Source organism: Chiloscyllium punctatum, chromosome 4 (assembly GCF_047496795.1).
Source record: "Chiloscyllium punctatum isolate Juve2018m chromosome 4, sChiPun1.3, whole genome shotgun sequence".
Lineage (NCBI taxonomy): Eukaryota > Metazoa > Chordata > Chondrichthyes > Orectolobiformes > Hemiscylliidae > Chiloscyllium > Chiloscyllium punctatum.
The window spans coordinates 74,698,719-74,723,878 of record NC_092742.1 but is presented as its reverse complement, the minus strand read 5'-3'; the positions used below and the strand labels follow the sequence as shown (position 1 = coordinate 74,723,878).

General features: G+C 38.8%; 1 protein-coding gene and 1 long non-coding RNA gene across 20 annotated transcripts in view; one reads left to right on the top strand and one right to left on the bottom strand.

The window, feature by feature from the left end:
• Nucleotides 1–1,127: 1,127 nt before the first annotated feature.
• Nucleotides 1,128–10,188, bottom strand: LOC140476433 (uncharacterized). Of its 9 annotated transcripts, none has more exons than XR_011960481.1 (6): nucleotides 9,970–10,188; nucleotides 6,656–6,755; nucleotides 5,134–5,518; nucleotides 4,432–4,750; nucleotides 4,183–4,319; nucleotides 1,128–1,785 (listed from the first exon to the last, which is right to left on the bottom strand). It is a non-coding gene; the product is annotated as an uncharacterized lncRNA (long non-coding RNA). The 9 variants fall into 9 exon arrangements; XR_011960478.1 differs by lacking the exon at nucleotides 9,970–10,188 and adding an exon at nucleotides 9,007–9,203; XR_011960480.1 differs by lacking the exon at nucleotides 9,970–10,188 and adding an exon at nucleotides 6,854–7,391.
• Nucleotides 7,640–25,160, top strand: part of meis2a (Meis homeobox 2a) — a 117,002-nt gene continuing 99,481 nt past the window's right edge. For 2 of the 11 annotated variants that reach the window (XM_072569032.1, XM_072569042.1), the window contains exons 1-7: nucleotides 8,312–8,980; nucleotides 9,301–9,530; nucleotides 10,183–10,324; nucleotides 10,662–10,712; nucleotides 11,436–11,486; nucleotides 12,426–12,575; nucleotides 22,786–22,903. In XM_072569032.1, coding sequence (XP_072425133.1) covers nucleotides 8,969–8,980; nucleotides 9,301–9,530; nucleotides 10,183–10,324; nucleotides 10,662–10,712; nucleotides 11,436–11,486; nucleotides 12,426–12,575; nucleotides 22,786–22,903 — 754 coding nt within the window. In that variant the 5' untranslated portion in view covers nucleotides 8,312–8,968. Of the gene's footprint in view, nucleotides 7,801–8,308; nucleotides 8,981–9,300; nucleotides 9,531–10,182; nucleotides 10,325–10,661; nucleotides 10,713–11,435; nucleotides 11,487–12,425; nucleotides 12,576–22,785; nucleotides 22,904–25,160 lie in introns of those variants that run through there. The other 9 variants (XM_072569036.1, XM_072569035.1, XM_072569033.1 and 6 more) reach the window with 8 other exon arrangements.

Here is a 25,160-nt window from a genome sequence, read left to right as displayed (position 1 = left end):
ATCTTGCAAAGGAAGTGTCCCCCTCAATTTACGACATTATTTACAGGCTACATTGCAGATACAAACAAGTGGTTTAAGGGGTGATCGATTCATTTGGAAATAACCAGGACGTGGATAAGGAGCAAAGAAATATGACATCGTAGGACGTGAAAGGATGTCGAAACGCAAAGGGTCGTTTATAATAAGACGGGACAGGACAGTTATTCTGTGGTATCTTGTAGCATTAGCTCCACTTTATGCTTAATAAACATTTGGTCAGACTGCAAGTGGACCTCGAAGCGACCTCCCTCTGGCTACACAAAGGGTCCAGAATGGCTTTCACGTAGCATTTAGAAGACGACTGATGGGGTGCATATGGTAAAAAAGTCCTAAACGTGCCTCCTCTTTTCTCATTCATTAGCTAATAAAGTCAGAAAGCATCTCGGTCCCCTTTCGACACACACGTCCCATTGTTACTCTGAGATTAGCTGCTGCGGGAAAATGATATGAATAGCTTACCTTATAATTTAAATTTCCCCTTTCATTTGTAATATTGCGCAATGTGTCCAAATCCTTAATTTGTCCAATAAAATGACAACGGTGTGTTTAATAATGCGTTATGTTTTTTTTCAATTATGTGCGGTGGACGCCAATCGATGAAAACAGTTCCATTGAATCTTTAAAACCTAATGAAGCCTATTGAACTTTAGTGGAACGTACTTTAACCCTTTTCTGACTTCCCTTTGGCACCGACGCAGAATATCCGAAATATTCATCATTGTCCAGCTATCTCACAATTTGCAGTGTGATATGTTGGAAAATTGCCTTTTGAACGTGAAGGGAAGATTACGAAGTGCAGACATTCTAGTTTTACAACGAATTGCAATGCGAAAGGTTTGTGTTCTACGAACTTTTTTTTGCGGATTTGTTTTGTTGCGTTTTTCGCACTCCTTGCGCCTTTTATTCGTTCACTTAACGAGATGAAAGTCTCATTAAGTTTAAGGACGTCCGATGCAGAGAACGATTGATTGGTTAAGTAATTTTTATTCATTTAGTAATTAAATCAATACTGAATGCCATTCTGCATTTTTAAAAAATGAAACTCAATCTATATTGCCTAGACAAAGAAGGCAAACAGAATTCGAATATCTAGCACACAAGAATGATTTTATTTTTAAATATTTTACCTTACAGCCTCTGCTGTAATGAAGTACAATAGGCTTTCAAAACATGTATAGCAATCCAAGGAATCAATATACTTATTGTTGAAGCATGGGTTTAATCTGATTGATTCACACAGACAAGGATAAAATTGTATCTGTTTTGCTTACATAACATTAAAGAACAAATAAAAATGTAACGGAACTTTCTGGAATACAATTACAGGGTTAGTATCCTGTAATATCTCTCGAAGTCTAGGGTGGCAATCGCTTTCAAATCGGCCTGGGTAAAGATGAGTAATGTTGGACAGGATAGCGGCAAGAAGGTCATTGCTATTACCTTAAGTACGGGCATTCCCAACTCCACTTAAACTCACCCAATTACACCTAATGATCTGCGGGAGAAAAACTCGCCCGTGACCTGACCTTCACAAAACAACAGTTCATTCACTACCTTATTGCTTACTCAACAACCGGGCATTCCTTTACATTAGTTTTTTTTAACGACATTTGCTTATCCTCTGCCGGGAAGTCATGGGCTGTGCTGCATTTTAAAGTGAGGACTTTGGAGACTGTAGATGAATCGATGCTGTCGATTACTCCGTTTAAATATGGGAGTTATGGTCATTGTCTTCTTCCAGAATGCCTGGGAAAAAGGTTGGGAATCAGATTTAGTGAAATAATGTATGAGCATTGGCGCAAAAAGAAACTACAGCGCTCTGAAAATTAAAGTATACAGTATCCCCTTGCTACCCTCCCCAATCATGTTTGTCTCTGTAAAATTTGTGATTGATTTTATCATTTGAATACCATGGCTGATTAATTTCATTAAAATCATATCACAGGATACAAAAAGGTTGGAAGAAACAAAATCATCAACGTGTGCAAATTAATGTTTAACATTCAGTCCCGTTTAGGTCACACCCCCTTCGGTATGTCAAAGTATGCACTGCTCTCGTGTTTTGGATATAATAATTTAGTCAAGTGATATTTCATTGTTCAAAGTCACATTAACAGCTAAATGGAAGTTAACAAGTGAATAATTATCATTAATGCAAAATTAATTTTCATCAGTGTTTCAAAAGATCAAGCACTTCCAATTGAAGTCATCCTTTTAAGTTTAAATAATATAAACGCTGGATGATCTAAAAAATGCCAGGGACAAACAGCCGTTAGGAAAGATGCCAAAAAAACATGGAAAGAGTATACAGCCAGGGTTAAAACATTGAGATAACTTGTTCCTCTCAAAATACTCCGACAATATTCTAGGTAGACAATATTTATTCCGATAAGTAATATGGTTAATTATTTGGTAGTCTTCATACAATCCTTTTGGGGGGGAAAAAGGCATCATTAACCGCACTTCCTAGATTGCTACGGGGAAGGGACAGAACGAAGAGACATTCGTTTTTAAATACAAACTGCCATGAGTAACCAGATTTCAGCGCAAAGCCAAGAAAAACCATCATAAGGAAAAGTTACATTTAATTACGTCAAACGATCCAGAACAAAATCGCTCAACATTGCTTTGTTGGAGCTCAGAATATGCATACACACACAGTGGAAAGAGGCATCACAAAACAGCTGTCGTACTGTCTTGGCGTCAGCATTGTATAAAAGAAAATTAACGCTCCTTTTTGCTTGCGATTAAAAGGGTTATGTACATAAGACATCGAACGGGTGCAATTTATCGCAATGCTGTTTCAAAAAGTCTATAAAGATTTGCCCGTTGCTTTGTTACAGTACCCGCTAATTGCTTTTTTTCAAATTAACCTGGTTTGGTGGTTCTAATCCAGGGATAATTGCAATGGAAGCACGCTTTAATGACACTCATTAAATGATTCCACTACTTATAAACACGACCAGCTTGTGTTTAAGAAGCAGAGGAGCATGGACTATTAACATCTAAAATAACTACCTAAATCAGCCTGTTTTGATTTTTTAAAATTTTGTCGTTATGCATTTAATGTTCAGAAATGTTCATTGCTAAAGAAAAATAAAATCCATCTTTCTCCGAGAAGGGGAAATGTAAGAAGTTCTCTTACTGAAAACTACTTGAAATATTCCCGAATAAGCGCTTGTAAACGCCGTTCCAAGTGGGGGGGTGGTGGAAATCGACCTAAATATGGCGAGGAAAAGCTGATTCCTAAATTAGCACGCATCCCCGAGTAGGTAATGATTTTCTAAAATGCTTTCAAGTGTAATTCGCGTACGGGAGATGCCTTGTGTGGTATTATCATTCCCACAACAGCGTTAGCAACTAGTAAGTTGTTGTTGGCGACTTCCACATTCCCGGCCCTGTGTATGATTCCCCCCCTCCCATGCAGTCGGCCGGAGTGCGGTCAAAATAATAATCATTCGACAGATACGTTTTTTAAAAAATGCGATTAAGAAGGAAAGGAACATCGGCGCCCAGTCGTGGCAATTTAGCAATAACCGCCCTTAAATCCCAAAACAAAATGTATTACTTTTGAAACATTTGGGGCAAAGATCTATCAATAGAAATTGTCCGGCCATCAAGCGAACGGACAGTGGTGGCAAAATAGCGCAATTCGCCTTTCTCAGCAGCGCGGCTGTTGAAAAGTTCACTCCTTCGATAATGAAAACGAAATGAGATCACCAGCGTGTTGGACGTGGCGTTATCAAATTGAGCTTTATTTCAAATTGGTTCGATTGGCACAATTTAATCTGTTCATTTTAAAACCACATCACTGACCCGGTGGTGCTGGTCAACTGAACTTCGCGCGGCTGCAAGGTTCACGGATATTTTGGGGTTGGTCGGGGGAGGTGAGAGAATATGTTTGGATCAGCGATCGGATTGCTATAGTCAGTCCCGCCAGATAGCGCTAAAGGGCTGTCTATGAAACCGTGCCTTCCAATGAATTTCTCGCAGACCACAGCAGAACATCTGCCGAAAGTTCACGTCGCCTGTTTTGTTTTCCCCCTCTCTCTCTCTGGGTTGTGGCGAGATTGCGGTAGGGTATGAAGCGAGACCCGGTGCGTTTAATATACGACGGTTCACAGGTAACTGCGGAACACTCACTCAGTGGAGAGATTTTCCTTCAGCCTGGACTTACATTGGGGTCAGGCAAAGTTCACCAATAATCGCCCTCGATCTTCCTTCCCACTTTTTGTTGTTGGGGGAGGGTGTGGAGGCGGTGGGAATTGAAATCACGATCTCTAAAACAAATAAACAAATTGTAAAACTAATACCGAGCCCGATTAGAATATAGAATTCTTGGAAAGCTGCAGAAACACGCTGCAGACTGACTATTCAAACCCGTGCTTTTACCTCATTTCCTGAACGAGTAGAGACTTCAAACTTTTGCAACAAGGGTTGGAATACATCTTATACAATGGGGGGGGGGGGGGGGGTGAACACACGCTCCGAAACAACACACATAAACTTGGACTGAAGGACAATCAACATCAAAGCAAAACCAGCGTTAACTCTGGTCAACGCCGAAGACATTCAAATGCGTCTCTTTTTAACGAGGGCACGAAAATAACTGCAAGTCTCCAGTATTTATCGCCTTCCTTTCTTGACTCCTTCCTTGTTATGACTTCGTATCAGATATTGTACTTCCCACCCCTCCGTAATGAATTGATACCTTAATTTGAAACAAATTATAGCGTTAAAAGTTTATATATGGATGTTCGTAACCACGCTTTAGATTAGTCGGCTTTCATCCTTCAATATAGCAATATTGGAAGGTTTTTTTATGCATTTTCTACATCTGATAGAACTTAAACAACTAAAAGTTATTCTACAATGTGTTTATTTCACTTTTATTTGCCTTTTGGTGGTGAAAACGAAAAATCCACTGTTTACTACAGGAGTAGTGCGATAATGTGGCTGAGTTTCGCTCAATAAAATGAGTTTGCTTCGGGTTGTAGTCCCATCAATATTTTAAACGCTGCTGCTGGATAAAACACACACACATTGAAGCGGGAGCAAGGCGTGCTGAATCTAAGCAAGTTTGGAGATATTTACCGTTTTGGTCGGTACACTTGTAGTTCCAACAACAACTGGTTCCTTCGCCCTCTGATTGTCTTAGTGCTGTTTTTCTTGAAACAGATACTGAACTCTTAATGAATCTCAACACAGCTGGACTACTCTGACTGAGCAGTGATAGCTCTAACCCCAGGTTGACCCCAATTTGACACCAGAAGATGAAATTTTACCGGCTGTTAAAGCAATCTTCGGCTATCCCCTGCTATCTGCTTGTTGATGGAGATGCACTCCATAACCGGACACCGATTTGCATTATTTGAACGGCAGCTACTCGAATCCCGATTGAAATATTATTTCAATGCATTTCAGGATTCGATTCTCAGTTGGTTGGGGGTATCTCACATCGATAACAGAAATCTGCAAACTTGAAAAAGAAACATACTTAACATATTAAATGAGACAAAGCAAGCATTCTCTTAAAGCGAAATCGAGAACAAGTTTTTTTTAGGGAGAATAGCACTTATATATCGTTCGCATGTTACATAAATATGAATAGGAGTAAAGTTGGTATTTCTAAATAAAAAAGAATCAGAATCTGATTATCTGCATTTGGAATTTAACTATGTTGCAGTCAACTATTAAACACGGGTGTTTTACGATAAAGTATTTTCGTACTGTACAAAAACAAAACTTTATTATAATAAAATAGGTTTTTCTGTCGATAAGATACGAGCTAGGCACTATTTATTGCCGTGTTTTTTACTTACTGCCGCCCAGTGTCAATTACGCTTTGCAAGTCATTTGTGCTTTTATTAAATATTGACGAGTAATGTAGAAGACCATTTTCAAACTTTTTGACTCACACGAAATCCGAACGTGTACTTTGCTTTATGTTATTAAATAAAATGTCATAAATTCGACAAATAGAACACAAGAAGCTTATTATTCGGGGGCTTACCAACAGAACATGTTGGGGATGTTAGGAGGAAAATACCTATGCATATGGTTAGAATATTTAATCGGCGCAATCCTACGGGGTGCAACATATTCTGACATCCATACACTTCACCAGATCATAGAAGCGGTTACGGCAAAATACTACAGTCAAACTCATTTACAAAAAATGAGTCGGAACAAATGCATTTTCAATAGTCACCGATGACAGTCACACAACATTTACTTTTATTTATCACTTGAGAAAGTCCCCGCTCATCGCTGCTACCAGCTCGCCGCTTTAGTGCTCGAGAAAGCTTTCACCATTTTACAAAACGCCTTGTTCCATCGCCGGGCTCCGATCAGAGACGCTCCTTGCGGTTACCGACGAGGTGAGAAATCGCGGCCGGCTCGGTGTTCAAACTCGCCTGGTTCACGCATTGCGGAAACGCTGCAATTTCTACCCACCTTCTTCTGTTGACTTGTTACATTAAAACACGGCAGTCATTAATATGGGGCTGCTTGGTTAGGCAAAACCATGGCAACGTTGCCGTTTGTACACTGTTTGGCAATAAATGCCTATTAGTGAAGCACACTTACTTGAATGGCAGGACGCGGCTGTACTTACTCTGTTGCAAGACGAGTCGTCAGTACAGTATAGCAGAAGAATGCTTATTGGAGGACCGTCTCGGAGGGTAGCTGGATCTTCAGAAGCTGTACGTCTCTTTCTTATTTTAAAAAGAGAGGGGGAAACAACGCGTAAAAGTATTTTGAGAGCGAATTTTCGATGCTGTCCTACACTGTCAACAGTCCTTGGTATACTCACAGGCAGCGTCCTGTTGGAATGCCCACTGGCGTTTGTCAACCGCTGCATTATCTTACTTTTTATGTGAGGGGTGTTTTCCCAAACATCATTGTTGTTATGATGCCCCGTTTAATCAAACTGTTTAATTGCAGTGGGTATCACTATCAACATCATCCTCTTAATCATTCTCTTTTCTTTTGCTTTATTGACCTCTTGAAGTTGCATTACTGCGTTCCTGTGTCCGCAAAAAAAGTGTACAGATTCTGCCTGCTTTGACAAAGTCGTGATTCATGTTTAATTTTGGAAATCAAATATCCCGTAGACAATGCATTTTGCCAATTTTTTTTTCTCTCTGTGAAACCATCGATATCTGATGTCACATGCACAAAAGCCTGCATGTCTATTGATGAACCCAAATATTAAACGGAATAGTCCGTTTTGGCCTTTGTGCGTAGGGGACCGTGAACGAGAGGGGGGCGGGGTGGGGGGGAAGACAAAACTACTGCAATCGATGGGTCGACCATTGCTCCGCCCCTTAACTTCTACCATCCCCTGTGATTGATGATCAGATGAAGCTATGATAATTGACTGTCATGATGTACGGCTGGGTGCATGAATTTGGATCCAGCGAAAGGATTGGACGAGATGCACAAAATTACTTTCCCTGCAAAGCTTTTTTTTTCGTTGGAAAAGTTCATTTGTACTCAAGGGGGTGCGGGACCACACTTAATTTTCTAAATAACACCGTGCAATTAGGAACACCAATATCAGGAGCCACCGCGCTAAATATCTCCGCGTTACCCTGCACACCACAACAATGTTGGGAAGAAGTACAGCGGAGGACACGGGAATCACACGGTGGATGACTGAAAGGGGAAATAATTCGAAGCCTGTTGAACCTGGGAACCACTTATTCAAATAAAACCGGTGTTGCCTTCCCGAAGCAATTCTCTCCAAGGCACATAATGGTCAGTCACGAATATGACTAGTTAACGAGTTCCCCACTTTATGTATTTGTTAAGGTTCAGCAAGTCGGACACTTGCACCACTTAAAGTCACAGTTTGTCAGAATTGTACGGGGCTTGGTTTTCAGCAAGGATTCTAGCGGTTACTTTGTGGGAAGTTCTGAAATATCTTAGCATGTGAACAACTTTTTAAAAAGCAGTTGTCACAGAGAGAGAGAGAGAAAATCTTTATTTGTACATACACGGGAAAGATGAATCTCGCTCAGATAACATAATGCTGATTGATTTAGAGATCTGTTTTACAATCTGATGGGGGGGGGGTGTTCTGAGTGAGGCTTTTTTTTCGCTTCTGGCTCCCCCCGCCTCCCCGCAACCCCCCCATGACTTGCAGCGGTCCGATTGCATAGTCTGCATATGAGAGACAGCTTGGCGTACGACTGGCTATGGCCACCACTACTTCCGGGTTCCGTCATTCTCCCGCCGCCGCCGCTCAGCGCTGCCAGCGCATTATTACTGACAACACACTCACTCTGTAACCAACCAACCTCCCAACCTGCCACCTCCTCAATACTTACTGACAGCCACTTATTCAAACAAACAACAAAAAAAAGCTACGAAAGAAGCCGAAGCTGCCTTCCACCCACTTTCTCGCTGTTATTTTTTTCGTGTGTTGTTAACTCCTCGTGAACGTTTTTTCATCGCTGTTTTTTTACAGTGAGATAGCGGTCCAAGGCAGCCAGAGTTGTTGCAACGGCAGATCATCATTCATTCAATACCTTGACAACCCTGCTTTGATTGACAGCTGGAGTGGCAAAAAGCCATGAGAGACGACAGTTTTGTTACAAGCGGGCTGTTGACGGGCCGATCGTAACCTTCAGTAATTTTTTTTCCCTGGCTTGAATTTTTTTTTGCTTCTTCTTCTTCTGGAAAGAAAAAGAGGGGGAGAGAGAGAGCGCGAGAGAAAGAGAGAGTGAGAGAGAGAGAGAGAGAGAAAAAAAGAGGCAAAGTTCCCCTCCTTCCTTTGGGCCGCTTTAAACTGCGATAGTGGAGGATAAAGCAGAAGTCGGAAACTGGATTGGGAAAAAAAAGGGATCTCGTTGAGACTGAGAACTAAAGCGGACTGGGGGATATTACAGAGACGGCACATCCAACAGTGTGGGAGCGCAGACTGATGGCGCAAAGGGTAGGTTTTCAATCTGCAACACTCACCTATCGGATAATCCTGTATCGGTGGGGCCTGGCTGAGTCCTCTCATCTACTGATGATGGCGGCCCGTATTCAGCAGCAACAATCGCAACCAAAAAAAAATCTTGTTTAATAGCAAACTCTAGTATGCACGAGCATGTGTTGTGCTTCTTGTAGGTCTGCTGCTTTTTCTTTTCTGTTTAACGCGATTCTCTTCCCATTCCCCCCCCCCCCCCCTCTCTCTCTCTCTCTCTCTCTCTTCCCCCCTTCCCCATCCCCCCCACCTCTCCTGATCTTCTATTGATTTCTTCGATGCAGTACGATGAACTTCCTCATTACGGTGGGATGGACGGAGTTGGGGTACCGGCGTCCATGTACGGAGACCCTCACGCCCCCCGGCCGATCCCTCCAGTCCACCACCTCAACCACGGACCGCCGCTCCACAGCCAGCACTACGGCCCACATACACCTCATCCTAATGTCATGCCCACAAGCATGGGCTCTGCTGTCAACGATGCCCTAAAGAGGGATAAAGATGCAATTTATGGGTAGGTAATAAAATATAAAAGAACACTGACACGCTCCGCGGAGAGAGAGAGTTTAAAAAAAACAGTTTATAACCAATTCAGTAGAAAGCCAAATAAAACTGGCAAGTTCAGGGAAAGCAAGTACCTAGCTGTTTTCTTTTTTGCAATGTTTAGTGTGCACGCACAGGGCTCTGAACTTTGTGTTCAGAACATTTTGGAATGCAGTCGGGTCTAGTTTGCTCTTGGTTTGGAAGCGAAGCTCTGTTTTTTGCCAATCCACAAACGTTAATGATTATAGCTTTCTGGACTGACCGGAAGCTGCAAGTTTTTTTTTTTGCACTGTTTCTGTTCTTGTTAAGTTATGTTTTACTTCAAAATGGCTGCTGCCTTGTTGCTTAACTTAGTGGGGTGAATAACTATGTAGCAATGTTAAAATATAAATCCCAATTTTAGTCAGTACCTGGGAAATTGTAAGGAGCAATCCGGTTCTTCAGTTGTAAATTGTCAATTGCTGAGCGAATTACAAGAATGAAGTGGTCTGTTCTAGGCGGAGAGAGAGAGAGGAAGAGAGGGGCAGACTGTCTTCATTGCCACTGGAAATCATACATAGTTTTAAGGGTTTCGTGTGCTTCGGAACTGAAAGGAATTGACCGAACTCCTCCTTGTCTTGCAGGCATCCTTTATTTCCTCTGTTAGCGCTGGTTTTTGAGAAATGTGAGTTAGCGACCTGCACTCCACGAGAACCCGGCGTAGCAGGCGGTGACGTCTGCTCGTCTGACTCCTTTAACGAGGACATAGCAGTATTCGCAAAACAGGTCTACAATTCATCTTCTTTACAAACTGGGATACAATATGATGAGGGGGAGAAAAAAAGACATACTAGCACTTACTTTAACAGTCTTGCAGCAGCTTTTTCCCCCTTAAATGTAACCTGTAAATCGTCTTTAGGTGTACATCTGTGCAACACACAAGCATTTTAATAAATGTGTCAAATTACAAGTAATTACATATCATTCATGTACTAATTGTGTTCTACATGCTGTTTGTTTAGCAAGCACACCTTGCCTTTTGAGACATTTAAGACTTTTTCCAAGATAGTTTTCAAACTCTTACTACATTGCATTGAGCTCATTTATTCCACTTATTGTTTAGGTCCGCGCAGAAAAACCACTATTCTCTTCTAATCCTGAACTGGATAACTTGGTAAGGCTTTCAACACTTTGTGATCTAACACATTTTCGATTTGATGCATATTACACGTGGCTCCGCTGCATGCACAGAAATCATTGCCCATTGTGACTGTTCGAACTGAGATGACCTTCTGGGCTTGGATTTTAATCAGTGCTGCCCTGAAATAAACCGTCTTTTTAAAAACAAAATAGATTTCTGAAGCGTTCATTCGCGTTTAAACATTGCTCGCTGAATGACTTTCATTACAAGCCCGCTCGTCAGCCGCAGGAGCCTTGAAGGGGCGATGGGGGGGAGGTGGGGGGTGGTGGTGGTGGGTGGATTCAGGAAATAACTTCTTAGCGAGAGGGAGCCACTTCAGAAATCCCCGCACTTTGGACCGACTGATCTGTGCAAATACCCCGTGAGGTGGCTTTTAAAAGATCGAAAAACTGCCTCTAACGCGGCTTGAGATTTGTGATCCCGACTGAAGCCCCCCATTCTACTCAGAGTCTATCTTTTAAAAATTCGGTTAATGTTTGTTTTAAAATCCCCAATGGATGTTTGAACAGTAAAATACTTCCCAACGTCTGAACATTGTAACGTGATTATTTCAAAATAACCTCGAAGTTTTCCTAATTATAAGCGTTCTGCTCCATTTAAAGTTATTTTTAAATTCGCCATGTTATCTGATATGAGCTTTGACTGAAAGATTGGGATTTCTATTTTGCCTGTCTAACATATGTGATACATTTGCAGATGATTCAAGCTATACAAGTGTTAAGGTTCCACCTCTTGGAGTTAGAAAAGGTAAAAAGAAAGTTTTGTTGCCCGTTTTTCAATCTCGCTCAATTCCGAATCCATGTATGGTATAAAGTATAAGTCAGAATATGCTTAACAGTAAATCAAACTTATAAACCCGAAATCTACTTCTTGAATTGTTAGGAGGTATATTGATGGCAGGCAAACTGGAAGTGTTGTTAAAATAAAGAGCATTCCTGTCGCTTGCCGGCCGCGCCTGATTTTTCACCCTGAATTAAAACCGAAAGAGACTATTCCGACAGGTTCATGGATTAAGATTTCTGCCTGTACACGCTTACCCTTTTCATATACAAATGGCATTTGGGTTTATAAGTGTCTGGCTTCAAGTTGTAGACCGCTGCGTTTCTTTGATGTGGCTTTGGGGTTGAATGTAACATTCATTTTACAGTGTTGCAAAGTCGGAGCTCAAACCCTGAACTCACTGGGTCAAATGGAATGCCTGAGCGCAAAAGTCGGTACAATTGTTGTTTACAGTTCAGAGAATGAATCTGTTATCAAGGAAACGTGAATTTTTTTTAATATCAATCAGATCAAACAATATGAACAAATAGAACCGCGATTTAGGCCGTTACAGTAGCCGCGATAATGTAGAGATAGGTACCACGTTTTAATGCAACACTCTGCGGTATGTACAAGATTATATATATTTTTAGAATGAAGGTATGGTCCAGTAGTAAGCTGATACAGACCCTTTCATCCGGAGAGTTATTTGCTAATGTTAACTGCGAATTTTTGCCTTGTTTCAAATACTTGTTGCTTCAGTCTCCAGAGAATAATAAGTACACGAACAATTTCACTATTGTTTCCTTGTCTTTATATAATGCCTGTAACCACAACCTCCCCACACGTACACAACCCGTGTTACTTGTTTCGGAAACCTTGCCATCTGATGTGTGTGTGTTTTGTTTTGTTATTTCTTGCATTCAGGTTCACGAACTGTGTGATAACTTCTGCCACCGGTACATTAGTTGTTTAAAAGGGAAAATGCCCATAGATTTAGTTATCGACGAGCGAGATGGAAGTTCCAAATCTGACCACGAAGAGCTATCCGGATCATCGACAAATCTAGCAGAACATGTGAGTGAAGTTTTCATGTGTTCATGGCGCTGGGTTGCTGATCTCTGTTGGTCTCTTTTTTTTTCTCGCGGCTGTTTACCTGTGTTGGACTTTTTAAAAAATTGGGTTGGATCTAGCCCCGTCTTTTTGCAGTAGATTCCTAAGTCTCTCGGCTTGAGGTTAACATTTTGAATACGTTTAAGGTCTATGGAAATAAGCGCCTGTTAACTTTGCACTCCCGAGCCTTTCATATGCCGTGATTTCCGTGTTTATTACCGTGGCGGGGTCAGAGCCAAAAACTCTGGTGGAGTTGACATGACGGACTTGAAATTTTTGTACGTTTATGAACACAGGGGTGACAAGGGGGAGAGAGGGGTGGACTCCAGTTTGGCACAGGCGGTATAGAACAATATCTGTTATTATGGAGGCGTTGGCAGGCGGTAAATCATTCGCAGTGCTCCTGGCTGAGGTTGTGTTCGGCTGTGGTTAGAGCAAGCAGTGTTTTGGAAGCGCTTGCACATGCATTGAAATGCTTCTTGTGTTCATTTAGTCAAACCGATCGATAACTGGCCAATGTGTTTAGACCTTGTGATTAAATTGACACAGGCACCGTATATAAGGCTTGCTCAGTTATTCGCTTTAACGATGCTGTGAAGTTTAACTGGAGCAAGATAGTTGGTTTGACATTTGTTTTGTTGCGCGAACAAGCCGCGAGGTGATGTGGCCTGTTGTGCCCCAGTTTAGTGTCCCAGTGAGGAGTTAGTAGCTTCACAGTTGTAGGCTGAGAGCACAAAATCGCCGGCGTTTATTTTGGAGCAGTTCTGGAGTCAGGTTACAGTGCGCGTTAGGAAGCAAATACTACAGAGGTGTAAGCAAATATTTATGGCGAATATCTCGCATGAGACTGACAAGTGGACGTACACAGGGACATTACTGATAGGTACATCCAACGCTGTAAAGCAGAGGCACTGGTCCCCAGAGAATCGGCAAGTGCAGCAATTTTCAAAAACCTCACTGTCTCCGAGCTGCGTTTGAAGGGCTACCTGGGGAAAGGCTATAGGTGTAGAAATCGCATTATTGTACTTAGAAAATCTACTTGGTCACAGGGGAGACCGCAGTATAGGTTCTGCTTCTCAAGCTCACCAGTATCTTGTAACAGAGCAAAGCATTATAGGGATACTTTAAATAACCGCAGCAGGTATTCTCAGCGTTAATAGCAACAATAGATTTCTGAAGCCGCCTTGGCAGGAGAAAACACAAACTGGTAAGGAAGTCTGAAAAAAACAATTGGACGAAATTTTAAAGTAATTCATATTATTTTCTCAGGATCCATTTTTGCAAACCTTGACCAGAACCGTTCCGTTTTGCATTTCAATCACAAGTGCGATTTTATGATAATGAGATACATTATTCTGTTATCCGGAGTAGTGAAGAAGGAAGTCGTATTCGACTTTGCAAAATTGAAATTTCCGTGTCTTAAATGTGAATGCACTTCATTTCATGTTGATGTGTGGAAATGAAGTACACTAGTGTTTATACTGAAGAGATTAGATAAACTAGCCTGTTTAAGTTACTGGCAGATGGCAGATGCTATAGCCAATTTACTGTGTTCCATTAAAAAATTCTAATTTACACACTATAATGGGATGAGGTTGGGAGGTTAACATTTTGATAATATGATAACTGTAGTTTTAGTTACAGTAGTGCAACATTCTGAACACAAAACAGACCAAATATAACAACCCATTTATCTTGCACCCGTTAGGGTTTACCACTTCATTAAGTATTATAATTTAGAGCCTTTATTTCCTGGTGATTTCAACTATGAAAATTTTTACATCAAACCCCCTGCCATTTGTTTTCAAAGGGGCACTAATTTGAGCAACCAGAACACCAGCAGGGAGATGAAGAGCTTTATGAAAAATTATTCACAATGAGCTTGGTTTCTTGTAAAATGTATTTCTTCTGTGCTGCTCATTTCAGTTCTATTTATGCATTCCTTTATATTTGGGTTTAGATCTTTAACCTAGTGTCAGAGTAATGATCATACCATTTGGCCATAAATTGTTTTTACCTTGCTGCAAATTGCATTCGGTAACTATTTACTTTCTGCTCACTTCTTGAAAGATTGGGGAAATGAGAGTAGAAAAAAGCAGACAAAGCGATGAAGCAGATAGCGATTGAAGGCAAATAAGAATGGAAATCTCCCTGCATCTTTGTTACTAATTCTTACATATTCTAAGTCACAGGAAGGGGCACTGCATGTTCCAAGCTTAGATGAAGATGCTAATTTATTTTGTTTGACTCCGTTTTTACTTTGATATGGATTTTTACTACATAACCCAAGGCTAGATCTCAATTGGTGAAAGTTGGTGCATTGATGGTGATGAAGTATTTCAAAGGATTTGAGGCAGCTTGTTGTCTCCCCTGTTTACCTGGTGTGTCGCCATTCTTATCCATGCATGTACCAAATTGTTTTATTTGCACATGAAATGGCTAGAATGTTTGAACTGATTTAGGTCTTGAATAGCACCGATTGAAAGGAAATGTGTTTTAATTTGTTGTGAGCCAGGATTGCCTTCATTATAGAAGTGACAGATCTGTGACAGCTGCTTGACACCCCAAAAGCACACACCTCTCCTTGCCTATTCAGTGGTGTCAATCTGCCACATGGGGAGAAAGATACAACTGCTTGATGACTGCTAAATCCTTATGAAGATATTTTGTGGGGGGATAGGGATAGCTACAAGTGAGCATATACAGGCAGTTTTATTGCACAGTTGTAAAATAGTGTGTTGTGTGAGCAAAGTCTTTAGAATCTGTAAATCATATTTCACATTCATTTGTAGTTTCAAATGTAAATATTCTAATATAATTTTCGCTTACTTTTTACTTGGTCTGAAAGTATAAACTTTTAAATTTGTTATTCAACAATTTCAACTTAAATATCCTTGTCTACCTTTCCTGCACCTTAGATAATAAAACATTTTCTAAGAAACTTGCAAAACTTAGACAAACTTTTAATGTCTGTTTATTTTTCATTTTGTTCTATTTGGTTTGATTTTATTTAAATTAAGTTTTGATTTTCACATTTTCTGTGAAAGTATTGACCTGTAACCGCAAGACCATAGTATGTTTACAGATTGATTTAAATCAGTTCATAATCAATTCATTCCTGAAATGCTGGTTCAAATATATTATTGACAAATTACCATTATTCACAAACTCCTTAATTACCATCTCTTTGTCTTTTAAAATCAAGAGTAAAGTGTACACACAAGCTACACTGGCAGAATGTATTACCCTCATCATAGATACGTAGAAATATACTTCTCTGCACTGTGGGCAAGACCTGATCAACCCAGTATTTTAGAAATGCATTCCAAAAGTAACTGCTTGTAATTCTAATTCCCTGGTTCCACATTGTGTATACATTCATTCATGAACTCCCTGATGAAAGGCACAAAACTTTTGTATCTTTCTAAGCTGGAATAGTCAAATAGAGTGTCTTCAAAGTTTACTTTCAGGGTTTCCTACCAACGTAATATGCAATTAAATCCAAAATACATTTTAGTGGTACTTCTTTCAATCCAAAAGTAATTTTTGCTCACTTCAACTGAAACTGACTTTGTATTTTCGGATCACCAATCACACTTAACTAGCCATTATTTTATATGTGGGAAATACAGCTGGAATTCAGTTGAATAGAAAATGATGAACACACACGATCGTATTGGTGCCAGCATGGATCACACAAAAATGTTTTATAACTATGCACGTTGATATTGTGTACTAGTAAATTCATTTTACTTACCTCTAAATATGAGTACATTTGCATGTAATGACACAGTCTTATGTATATTGAATAATCAATTTTTTGTAAACTTAAAATCTCAACTTTTTAGTTTGAAGCTACAGAATGCCAACTACTCATCAGTGTGATTCTTTAACATTGTATTCATCTGCAATTTAAACCACACAAGAATACATTTTACAATTGAGAATAACTACACTACTCAGGCAATATCTGCATATTTATTTCTCTTTCTCTATCAATTATCTCTGGCCCCTTCTCTACCGAAAACATTGAATCCTTACAGGGTTATGGTTCCATTGATAGTAGAAATCCTCTGGCACCTCAGCTAAATCATAGTTTTTATTAAGTATGTCCAAATATTAAGTAATGATAGGCTATTCATCTGTGGTAGGAATCATGGTTGAAAGAAATCCTGACATCCTCAAAGCATTTCCAACCAAGATTGCTGCTGGAGATAAAGCTCTGGAACCCTAGATGGTCCTTCCTCTTTTCTTAACTGATACATAGATCATTCTAAAATTACCTAGTTATAACTGATAAAAATCAGGAGTCTTCCAGAACATATATCTCAGCTCCTGAACATTTTACTTAGTTAAACTGTTGGAGAAGCAAAATCTTCAACTTGCCTTATTCATTCACGAGATGTGGGTATCCTTGGTAGGTCAACATTTATTGCCCATCTCTAATTGTTAAGAGTTAACCATGTTGATGTGAGTCAGGAGTCACATGTAGGCCAGACCAGGAAAGGATAGCAGTTTTTTTTCCTAAAGGCCATTAGTGAACCTGATAGGTTTTTCTCGACATTCAGTAATAGTGTCATGGTCCTCATTAGACTTCTAATTGCAGATTTTTGTTTTAATTCAAATTTCACTGTCTGCCATGATTGGATTGGAAACCAGGTCCCCATAACATTACTTGAGTCTCTGGATTAATAGTCCAGCGATAATACCAACACCTTCCCGTATGTGATTCTACTGTTCTGCTCTAAAACATTGTATTTTTTGATTAATTTTAAATTGTTGTCCTTGCATTCCTGGTAATGCGAGCTGTTCAGCGACAAATATCGTCAGATGTTTTGTGCATTATACCACTTAATGCCTTGATCCATTATTAGTGTTACACTATGAAAAGCTGCAGTTTCTGTTATTAAGGTAGACTGCACCCAGAAGCTAAGAGGTTTTCCTTATGATTAAATACATTTCTGAATTATGTAGCGCCCCATCTAGTGGTATTGCTAAAGAGTAACAAACATCACCTAATGAAGAGTACAAATGGTATGCAGTCCTGATCCTTGAACTTATAACCTTTTCATTTGGCACCAAATGCTTGCTGGGCAGTGCTTTTGTTGAAATATCAACTTATGTTTAGCTGGGTAAGGTCATTAACCAGTTTAAAACAGGATGGTAAACATAGATATCACAATATTTTAGAATTATGAAATTGCGAAATAAAATTACTGTTCAATTATTCTTTGAATTGCGACCTCTAACTATGGATAAAATTATAAGTCTTCATCCAACTTGGATCATTTATCAAAGCAAAGGAAATAGATCGACAAATTGCAATTCATTTTCACTTTGTGCATACTCAAATGGCATGAAATGTTTATAAACAATAACGAGGAATTTGCTTTCTACAATAAGTAAAGAGTTTTGAAAAATCAGTTACATTATAATTTATCCCTCTGGCAAAATTGCTAATTGTTATTATAAGAGAATTTCTTAAACACTGAAATGTTGATGAAAATCTCTGTTTGATGTATGATGATCATGCATATGTTGACACATTTAATTTGTTTTGCATGGAATCATCTGTTGCATGGCAGCATTCCTTTGAAAGTTTGCCAACGCATATTCTTCCCAAGTTACAAACACTCTTGACAAATACCATTGGTAGAGATAGAAATAGCAAACTTGCCCGGCTGTTTGGTCGCTTGTGAAATGACAGAATGGAAGAAAAATAGTTGCAGAGCCACGTTTACGGAAACCATGTTGCTTTAGCTATTAGTGTCCTATGGCAGCAGCTGCCTATATTGGGTTGGAATTAGAGCTAACTCTAGTTTTAAGCAGTGGGAGTTCAGTATAGACTATGCTTAAGCCATAGTTTCTGCTTCACGCTGTACACAGAAAATAAGCAAATGGCTTTTCCCTGGGCTATTTAATTGTGAAAGTAATAGTTTCCTCTGCTAGCCTAATCATGAGTTCCACACTGTTCACCTCATGAGTACGTATTAACATAATGCTGATAAATAGGTGAATCATCTGTATAGGAAAGTTTAATACACAGTTACAACTAGTGTTGCTTGTAATGAAATGTAAAAGACAGATGCAAATAAATAATTTTGTACCTGTATTTCAAATACTATGCCTGTTAAAGTACGCTACTGTCCAATACTTCATAATGAATTCACTACAGTGGTAAGAATAATCCGAAATACAAGTTGTAATAATGTATTTTAAATGTCCCATTGACACAAAGTCTGAACCAATCAGGTTGAGTTCAGTTTTGAGTAAGGTAAAACAGGTTTGTATTCAAGAGCTGAAGGCGAAAATATTTAGCAGTCAGCAAATAGGAGGGGAAGCTGCATGTCATAGAGATCATTTCTCTGTATACCAGTGGGATGTACTTGTTTCTCAAAAATCTTCATTTTATTGGAGCATTTAATATTATGATGTAAAAGATGTGACAAAAAAATAATAATTTCATGATTTTTAAAAAAACAATGTAACACTAAAAGTTAGATCACAATTATTGTTACATTTTTTAAACCTCTGTCACTATGAAATGCAAAAGTAAAGTATTAACTGGGCAAAGAAATTGTTGCTATTTATTCTGCATATTGGTTAAAACAAAATTGAATTATACAGTAAACTTTTTATCTGCCTTGCTCTTGAACTGTTAGAAGTGTCAGTTGGTTAAATTAGGATAAAACAGTTGAACAATTTGTTCAGGAATATAGATTAGTGCTTCAGAATTTCAAAAACTGTTGACTTTCATCACTATGTGATAATATTTTAGGTAATGAAGGTAGCTGAGAAGAAAGGATTTTTATTTATTAATAAATGTTCAACCTATTTCTCCCCTCCCACATAAAACAAAGACAGAATAATGCATGGCTGGTGTGGAAATATAAGGCAGTAATTCTATCTCACAACACCAGAGAAAAGCTTGAGCAGTCTATGAGTACTAGGAAAAGCCAAGATTGAATTACTGTCTTCAAGTCATCACCGGCTAATCATTCTTTCTAATATACTCTGCACACCCATGTTCACTTTTAATTTCTCATGGCATTATTAATGAGTTTATTAACTATTGCATATTTGTATTTTAAACATAATGGTCATATAGGTAATACTTAGAAGCTTTGAAATATAAGACATACGTGATTGTGCTGTAGCACTATACTACCACTATTTTACTAACTGAAGATTACTGTTAGATATACACAGTATATAATAATTTGGGGTATGTTGTTAATAAGCATGTTGTATGTTGTGATAACTTAAATGATATTGAAAATTGTCAGATGTCTTTTTGTTTTGTTAGTTTCTATATATCAACTGTTGCTCCACAGTTAAACACTTATTGCACAATATCATGCACTATAAAGTCCTAGTTTATGGATTAGGAACTAATAATATTTTATTTTACATTTTAATATTGATGTTACTTTGGAAAATTTGCCAGCAGTTAGTTAAATCAGTCACTTAATGCTTTATACAGAGTATACAGAAATATCTTAAAAGGTACAGTTAAATATGAGATTAATATTTTTCTAATGCAGTCTATTACTTTGAATTGTGCAATAGATCGATAAAAAATAGCGCGCTTTCCGAAATTCATGCCAAATACCAAATATACACTTGTTTTTCTCAGACAGAATTCCTGATTGTACTGTAGTTGTCTTAGAAAGTAAAGATACATTGGATAGACTCAAATACTGCAATAAAGGAAACACAGTCTGATGAAATGTGAATGAGCCCAATTCTGTCCACTTAGAAAAATTGACACATCATATGTTGACAGAAATAGTTCTCTTCGTGAAAGTGCATCAGGTACAAGTCATTATGTTTCTCACTGAGATACATGCACTATGCCAACAAAAGTCCCAACAGAAGAGTTTTTATTTAATATGTTTAAGACTTTTCCCCCTTTTCCCATTCTCTGTCACAAATACTTCCGCCTTCCCTCTCTTTCTCACTTCTGCCCTCTTTCATTCTCTGCATCTTCTCCTCTGATTTACTTTCAGTAGAATTCAGTGACAGTGCAAAATCAATTTTTGGTTTTGAAAAAAGAAAACAATGACAATATTGTGTTTACTGTGGAAGATAGTATGTGTAAATGAGTGAGACTGTATAGTGGCAAAGTGTTCTCCTGTGGCCCAGCTCATACAAGCTTTGCCCATATTGTCTCCTGCTTTTATATTAATTACAATTTGCATTATCAGCTGTGAGTCTGTAGACCAGCAAATAGATAATACTGCCCCTGGAGACCAAGCTTCTTGTATCTATTTTTGTGCTGCTATTATTGTACTGCATTCACTATTCGGCAAGCCTTTCTCTCTTTAACTCTGCTTTTAAACTCAATTAGGAATGAGTTGGGGGCACCATTTTTGCATGCTAGTTTGTTAATGCTGGAAATTACTACATGTGAACTGTACACCTTAAGATTATATGTTGTGCATAGTACCAAGGCAACTATTACTACCATGTAGGGTAGCAAAAGGGAAGGGATGTTTATCAATGAGAAGAATGCAGTTGGAACTGATATATGGAGTTATCTATTCTAAATGTGTATTTCCAATTATAAGAAGAATTAGAACTCTTTTACTTCCGTTTGCATCCAGTAAGCTAATCAAGGAGAAACAAAATTATCTTAATGACAAAAAATTCTGATCGGCTTTTGCTGACATTTGCCATGAAACATAGAGGACGTGTTAGTGAGTAATGAACATAATTTTTGTTTCTGCAGTAATGAACGATAGCAACAGACAACTTAAAAGAGCTTGTAGTGCATAAATTTAACCACATTTTGCATGTCCTTTAAACAATCATTTACACAAACATGTTGCATTTATCGTGTTTCTATAGGAAGGTTCTGGCTCTGTGTTGTTCCTAGACAAAATTCATGCAGAGCTATTGTTTCTGGTCTTTTTCATTTAATTCTTTTAGCTCTTTATCTGATTACCATCCGGCAAACAGCTGACGCTAAGAGGCTGCAGTGGGCTGAAGAGCCTCTGCCTACTGTTTGTCTTTAGCTTGAAGCTATTTGAGTGGTTTCCTTGCTTAGAGATAAAAAGGGACACTCTGAGGCACCAACTCAGAATCCAGACAGAGGTTGCTGCATCTCTGAATTCCATGGTGGCTCTGGTTTAATCATAAAGTCTGTACTAATTTGTTATTGTGGTGGAGGCATTCTGCATCTTATCCACAGTCATCCTCTGCAAGTTCATCTGGTTTATATTTCTACATTTGATTGCACAATGGTAAAGCGTGTTGTTTTGTATGGATAAGACTCCTTGTACTGTAGTTGGTTTGATGCTCTTAATAATGTAACTGTGTCATTGACATGTTTCTAAAATGTTGAAACCAGCTTTTTAATTGTTTTTTTTTGCAGGTTTGTTGCAATTTTCTAACACAATTTGTTGTTAGCTAACATGGTTCTGCTAACACTGCGGTACCTCACAAGCCAAACTATCTGGTTGGCAGCAATGAGAGTATGCAAGTGTCAAGTGTTACAAAACTAGCCCAAAGGCTGATCTCTTTCACGTGCCCCTTCTAATTTTTTTTGCTTTGAGAGAGGAAATTCCATCTCTTCCCTGCCTTCATGTGGTGCTGATAAAGCCTTTCCTGTACAGTAGAAATCCTGTTTTCCTTTAAGTAGTGGCAGGGTATTGGGAGCCATCAGGAAAGGGGAGGGGAACCAGGAGGAGAATACATTCTGCATTGCAGCAACGAGCTGTAACTTTTGGTCTGGAGCATTTATCCATTCGACAAAAAAAACTTTATAACTTCCTTTCTCAAAGGAGAAAAGTATACTGCAGTGAAGCAAGGAAAAGTAAATCCTTAAGTACCTTCACTATCGATCTAAACTACCCATGCCTTTTAATGCAGCAGTACTATGTGATTTATGGTTAATTTTCTTAACAAAAGATTGTCATTTGAAACAGTTTCTTCCAAAGACTGGACATAAGCTTCAGCACAGTACTCCCTCTTCAGTATTGTTTAAATAATTTCTGCTCAGTGTCTAAGAAGGTGTTGAGAAAACAAATAGCATTTGGAAATTATCTTTTTTCCTAAAGTTTTGTGTTGTTAATTTATTTCTTCTCTCTTTGTTTTCTGTGTTCTTCACTCGGTTTGGGAATGCTAACTGGAACAAAAACAAAATCCTTTGGGGCATGAATCTTCATATCAGAATCCATCATCTTGGAACAGGGACCATGATGATGCAACATCGACGCACTCAGCTGGTACACCTGGACCCTCCAGTGGGGGCCATGCTTCCCAGAGTGGGGACAACAGCAGTGAACAAGGTAAGAGGTTAATTCTCTTCACACTCAAAAATCAGCATGACTAAACAAACCCCGCCTTGCCCGATCAAGCAGCATGCATCAGAAAGCAAACATCAGTATCAGTATCAGAGGGTGGGTGTGTAATCACTGAAAAGCTATCAGTGAAAATACCTGTTTTTAAATTGTATAAATTGCATGAATAAAGTGTTGCAGCAATTATACAAATGCAGAAGTAATTGATTAAGTAACAAGTGGTATTACAGACTTTTGTCTTTTAATATGAGTAGTGTTTTTTTTCTGAGTTTTACGTAAACCCAGTATTTTCAGGTGACCAAAGTCACTTCATTATATATTTTGTGATGTTTTGCAATTTTTCAGAGCAGTCTAGTTTGCTATTTTTCTGAGTAGTGACTATAATTTGTAACGTGCACTATTGTGGTAGTAGTGTACCATTGTGATGTTAAAACTACTGTTGTGTCACCATTATGAAGTACATATACGATTTTAATTGAATTCAGTTTGAAAGCTGGAACAAAAATAATCCTATCTTGTTCATATTTATGATTGCTGTGCATTTGTTTTCTCTGCCATTTTTGAAAATCTTGAAAACCTAATCTTTGAAAAGTATTGATTATTTTACATGCATAAGTTCAAGTGACCTGCAATCTGCTGAGCACTTATTGACTGTCTTCTGGGCTGAGTGCAGTGCTTTTCGTGGATGCCACAGATCATATTTTAACATGGAAAGCTAGTGAATGTCACTTTTCGAAGACAGAGTGTAATTTTTTTTCAAGTTAATTGCAGTTTTTTTAATAGGTTAAAAAATATGGAGACAACAGAGAGTGAGGCTGATTAAATGGTGAAATGAGGCCACCTTCCACAGAGCTGGTTTGTGAGAGGCTCGGGTTTGACCTTCTGCTTTGCTCAGGAGCCTGATGCTTCATTTTTCACATTCTTGCAATTACGTTAACGCTTGAAGCATTTTGACTCCAAGTCTGCTTGCAACACCAGGCATAACTCAACACTGTGAGTTTTACCCTTATGTCGTTTCATTAACAGGTCGCTTGGGTCCCAGATGAAATTCAAAACTGTCTGGCTGTAGTGGCTTTGTTGAGTTATGGTAGCAAGATAAAGACGGGACCATAGTGGAGATAGCCCATGGCGGAGTGGGTTGGGGGTGGGGGGGGAGGGGGTGATGCTTTACTGTGTGCATGTGTCTGTGTCTGTGCACTTGTGGTGTGTAATCGATTGTTCAAGTTCAGAGGTGTTCAGTTTTAAACATTTCCTCAGACCTATCTTCTCAAATTAGTTTTTTTTTTAACAAAGTTTATTTGTGAGGCAACATTAGAGTTTTGTCCCTATTTGAAGAATACTTACGACAGGGACTACTATTGTCAGTGGTTTTCAGAGGCAAAATAATTCATGGCAGCTTCAAGCAGAAGGAGGTTTCAAAAGTATTTCATGTGTACTTTGTTTGAGAGTCAAAGCAAAAACAAAAGTTTTGGACCAATATTGGTTCAATTGATACAAATTTATCATGAATTACTTTAACCATACTGGATTGAAATGTAAGCAGGCCTGATAAAAGCTTGTCAAATTCTGTAGTAATCATGTAGATTCCCATGGCTTTTGTTTCACAGAATACAGTTTGCATATTATGGAGCTTGAGGGCAAACAATGGTGCACAGATTGGGTGATAAACAGTTATCAATTTCAAGATGGACTTAAAAAGGAATCAAAGGAAGCAATCTTAAATCCAAAAAAGTTATAGATTGAGTGCTGGCTTTATACTTCTCTACACATATTGGGAGGGGGGAATGGTTTCTGTAGACAGATGTGTGGAATAATACATGTGCTACTGTTTCATATTTATTTCAAAACATTTTTTAATACAAGACATAAATCACATTATTCCCAGAAGGCGTTTGCAGTATCACAGGACTCCAGCATGGAGCACCTTCATTTAAAGTTAGATACAGTGAGAAATTCATGAAACCCTCAAAAATATTGAGCCTGCATAACAACATGATATTATAGAACAATGATATAGCTTCTGTGAATATAATTCATGTCTATTTGTTCTATAATTTCTGTTTCTGAGACGTGAGATTGTCTCTGTGCAAAGCTTAATGTAAAAGGTATTAATGGAAAGGAGTGCTAGTCTAGTATCAAGGAGGAGTAGGAGAATCTATGTTATATGCCCAAAATGTCGATTCTCCTGCTCCTTGGATGCTTCCTGACCTGCTGTGCTTTTCCAGCACCACACTCTCGACTCTGA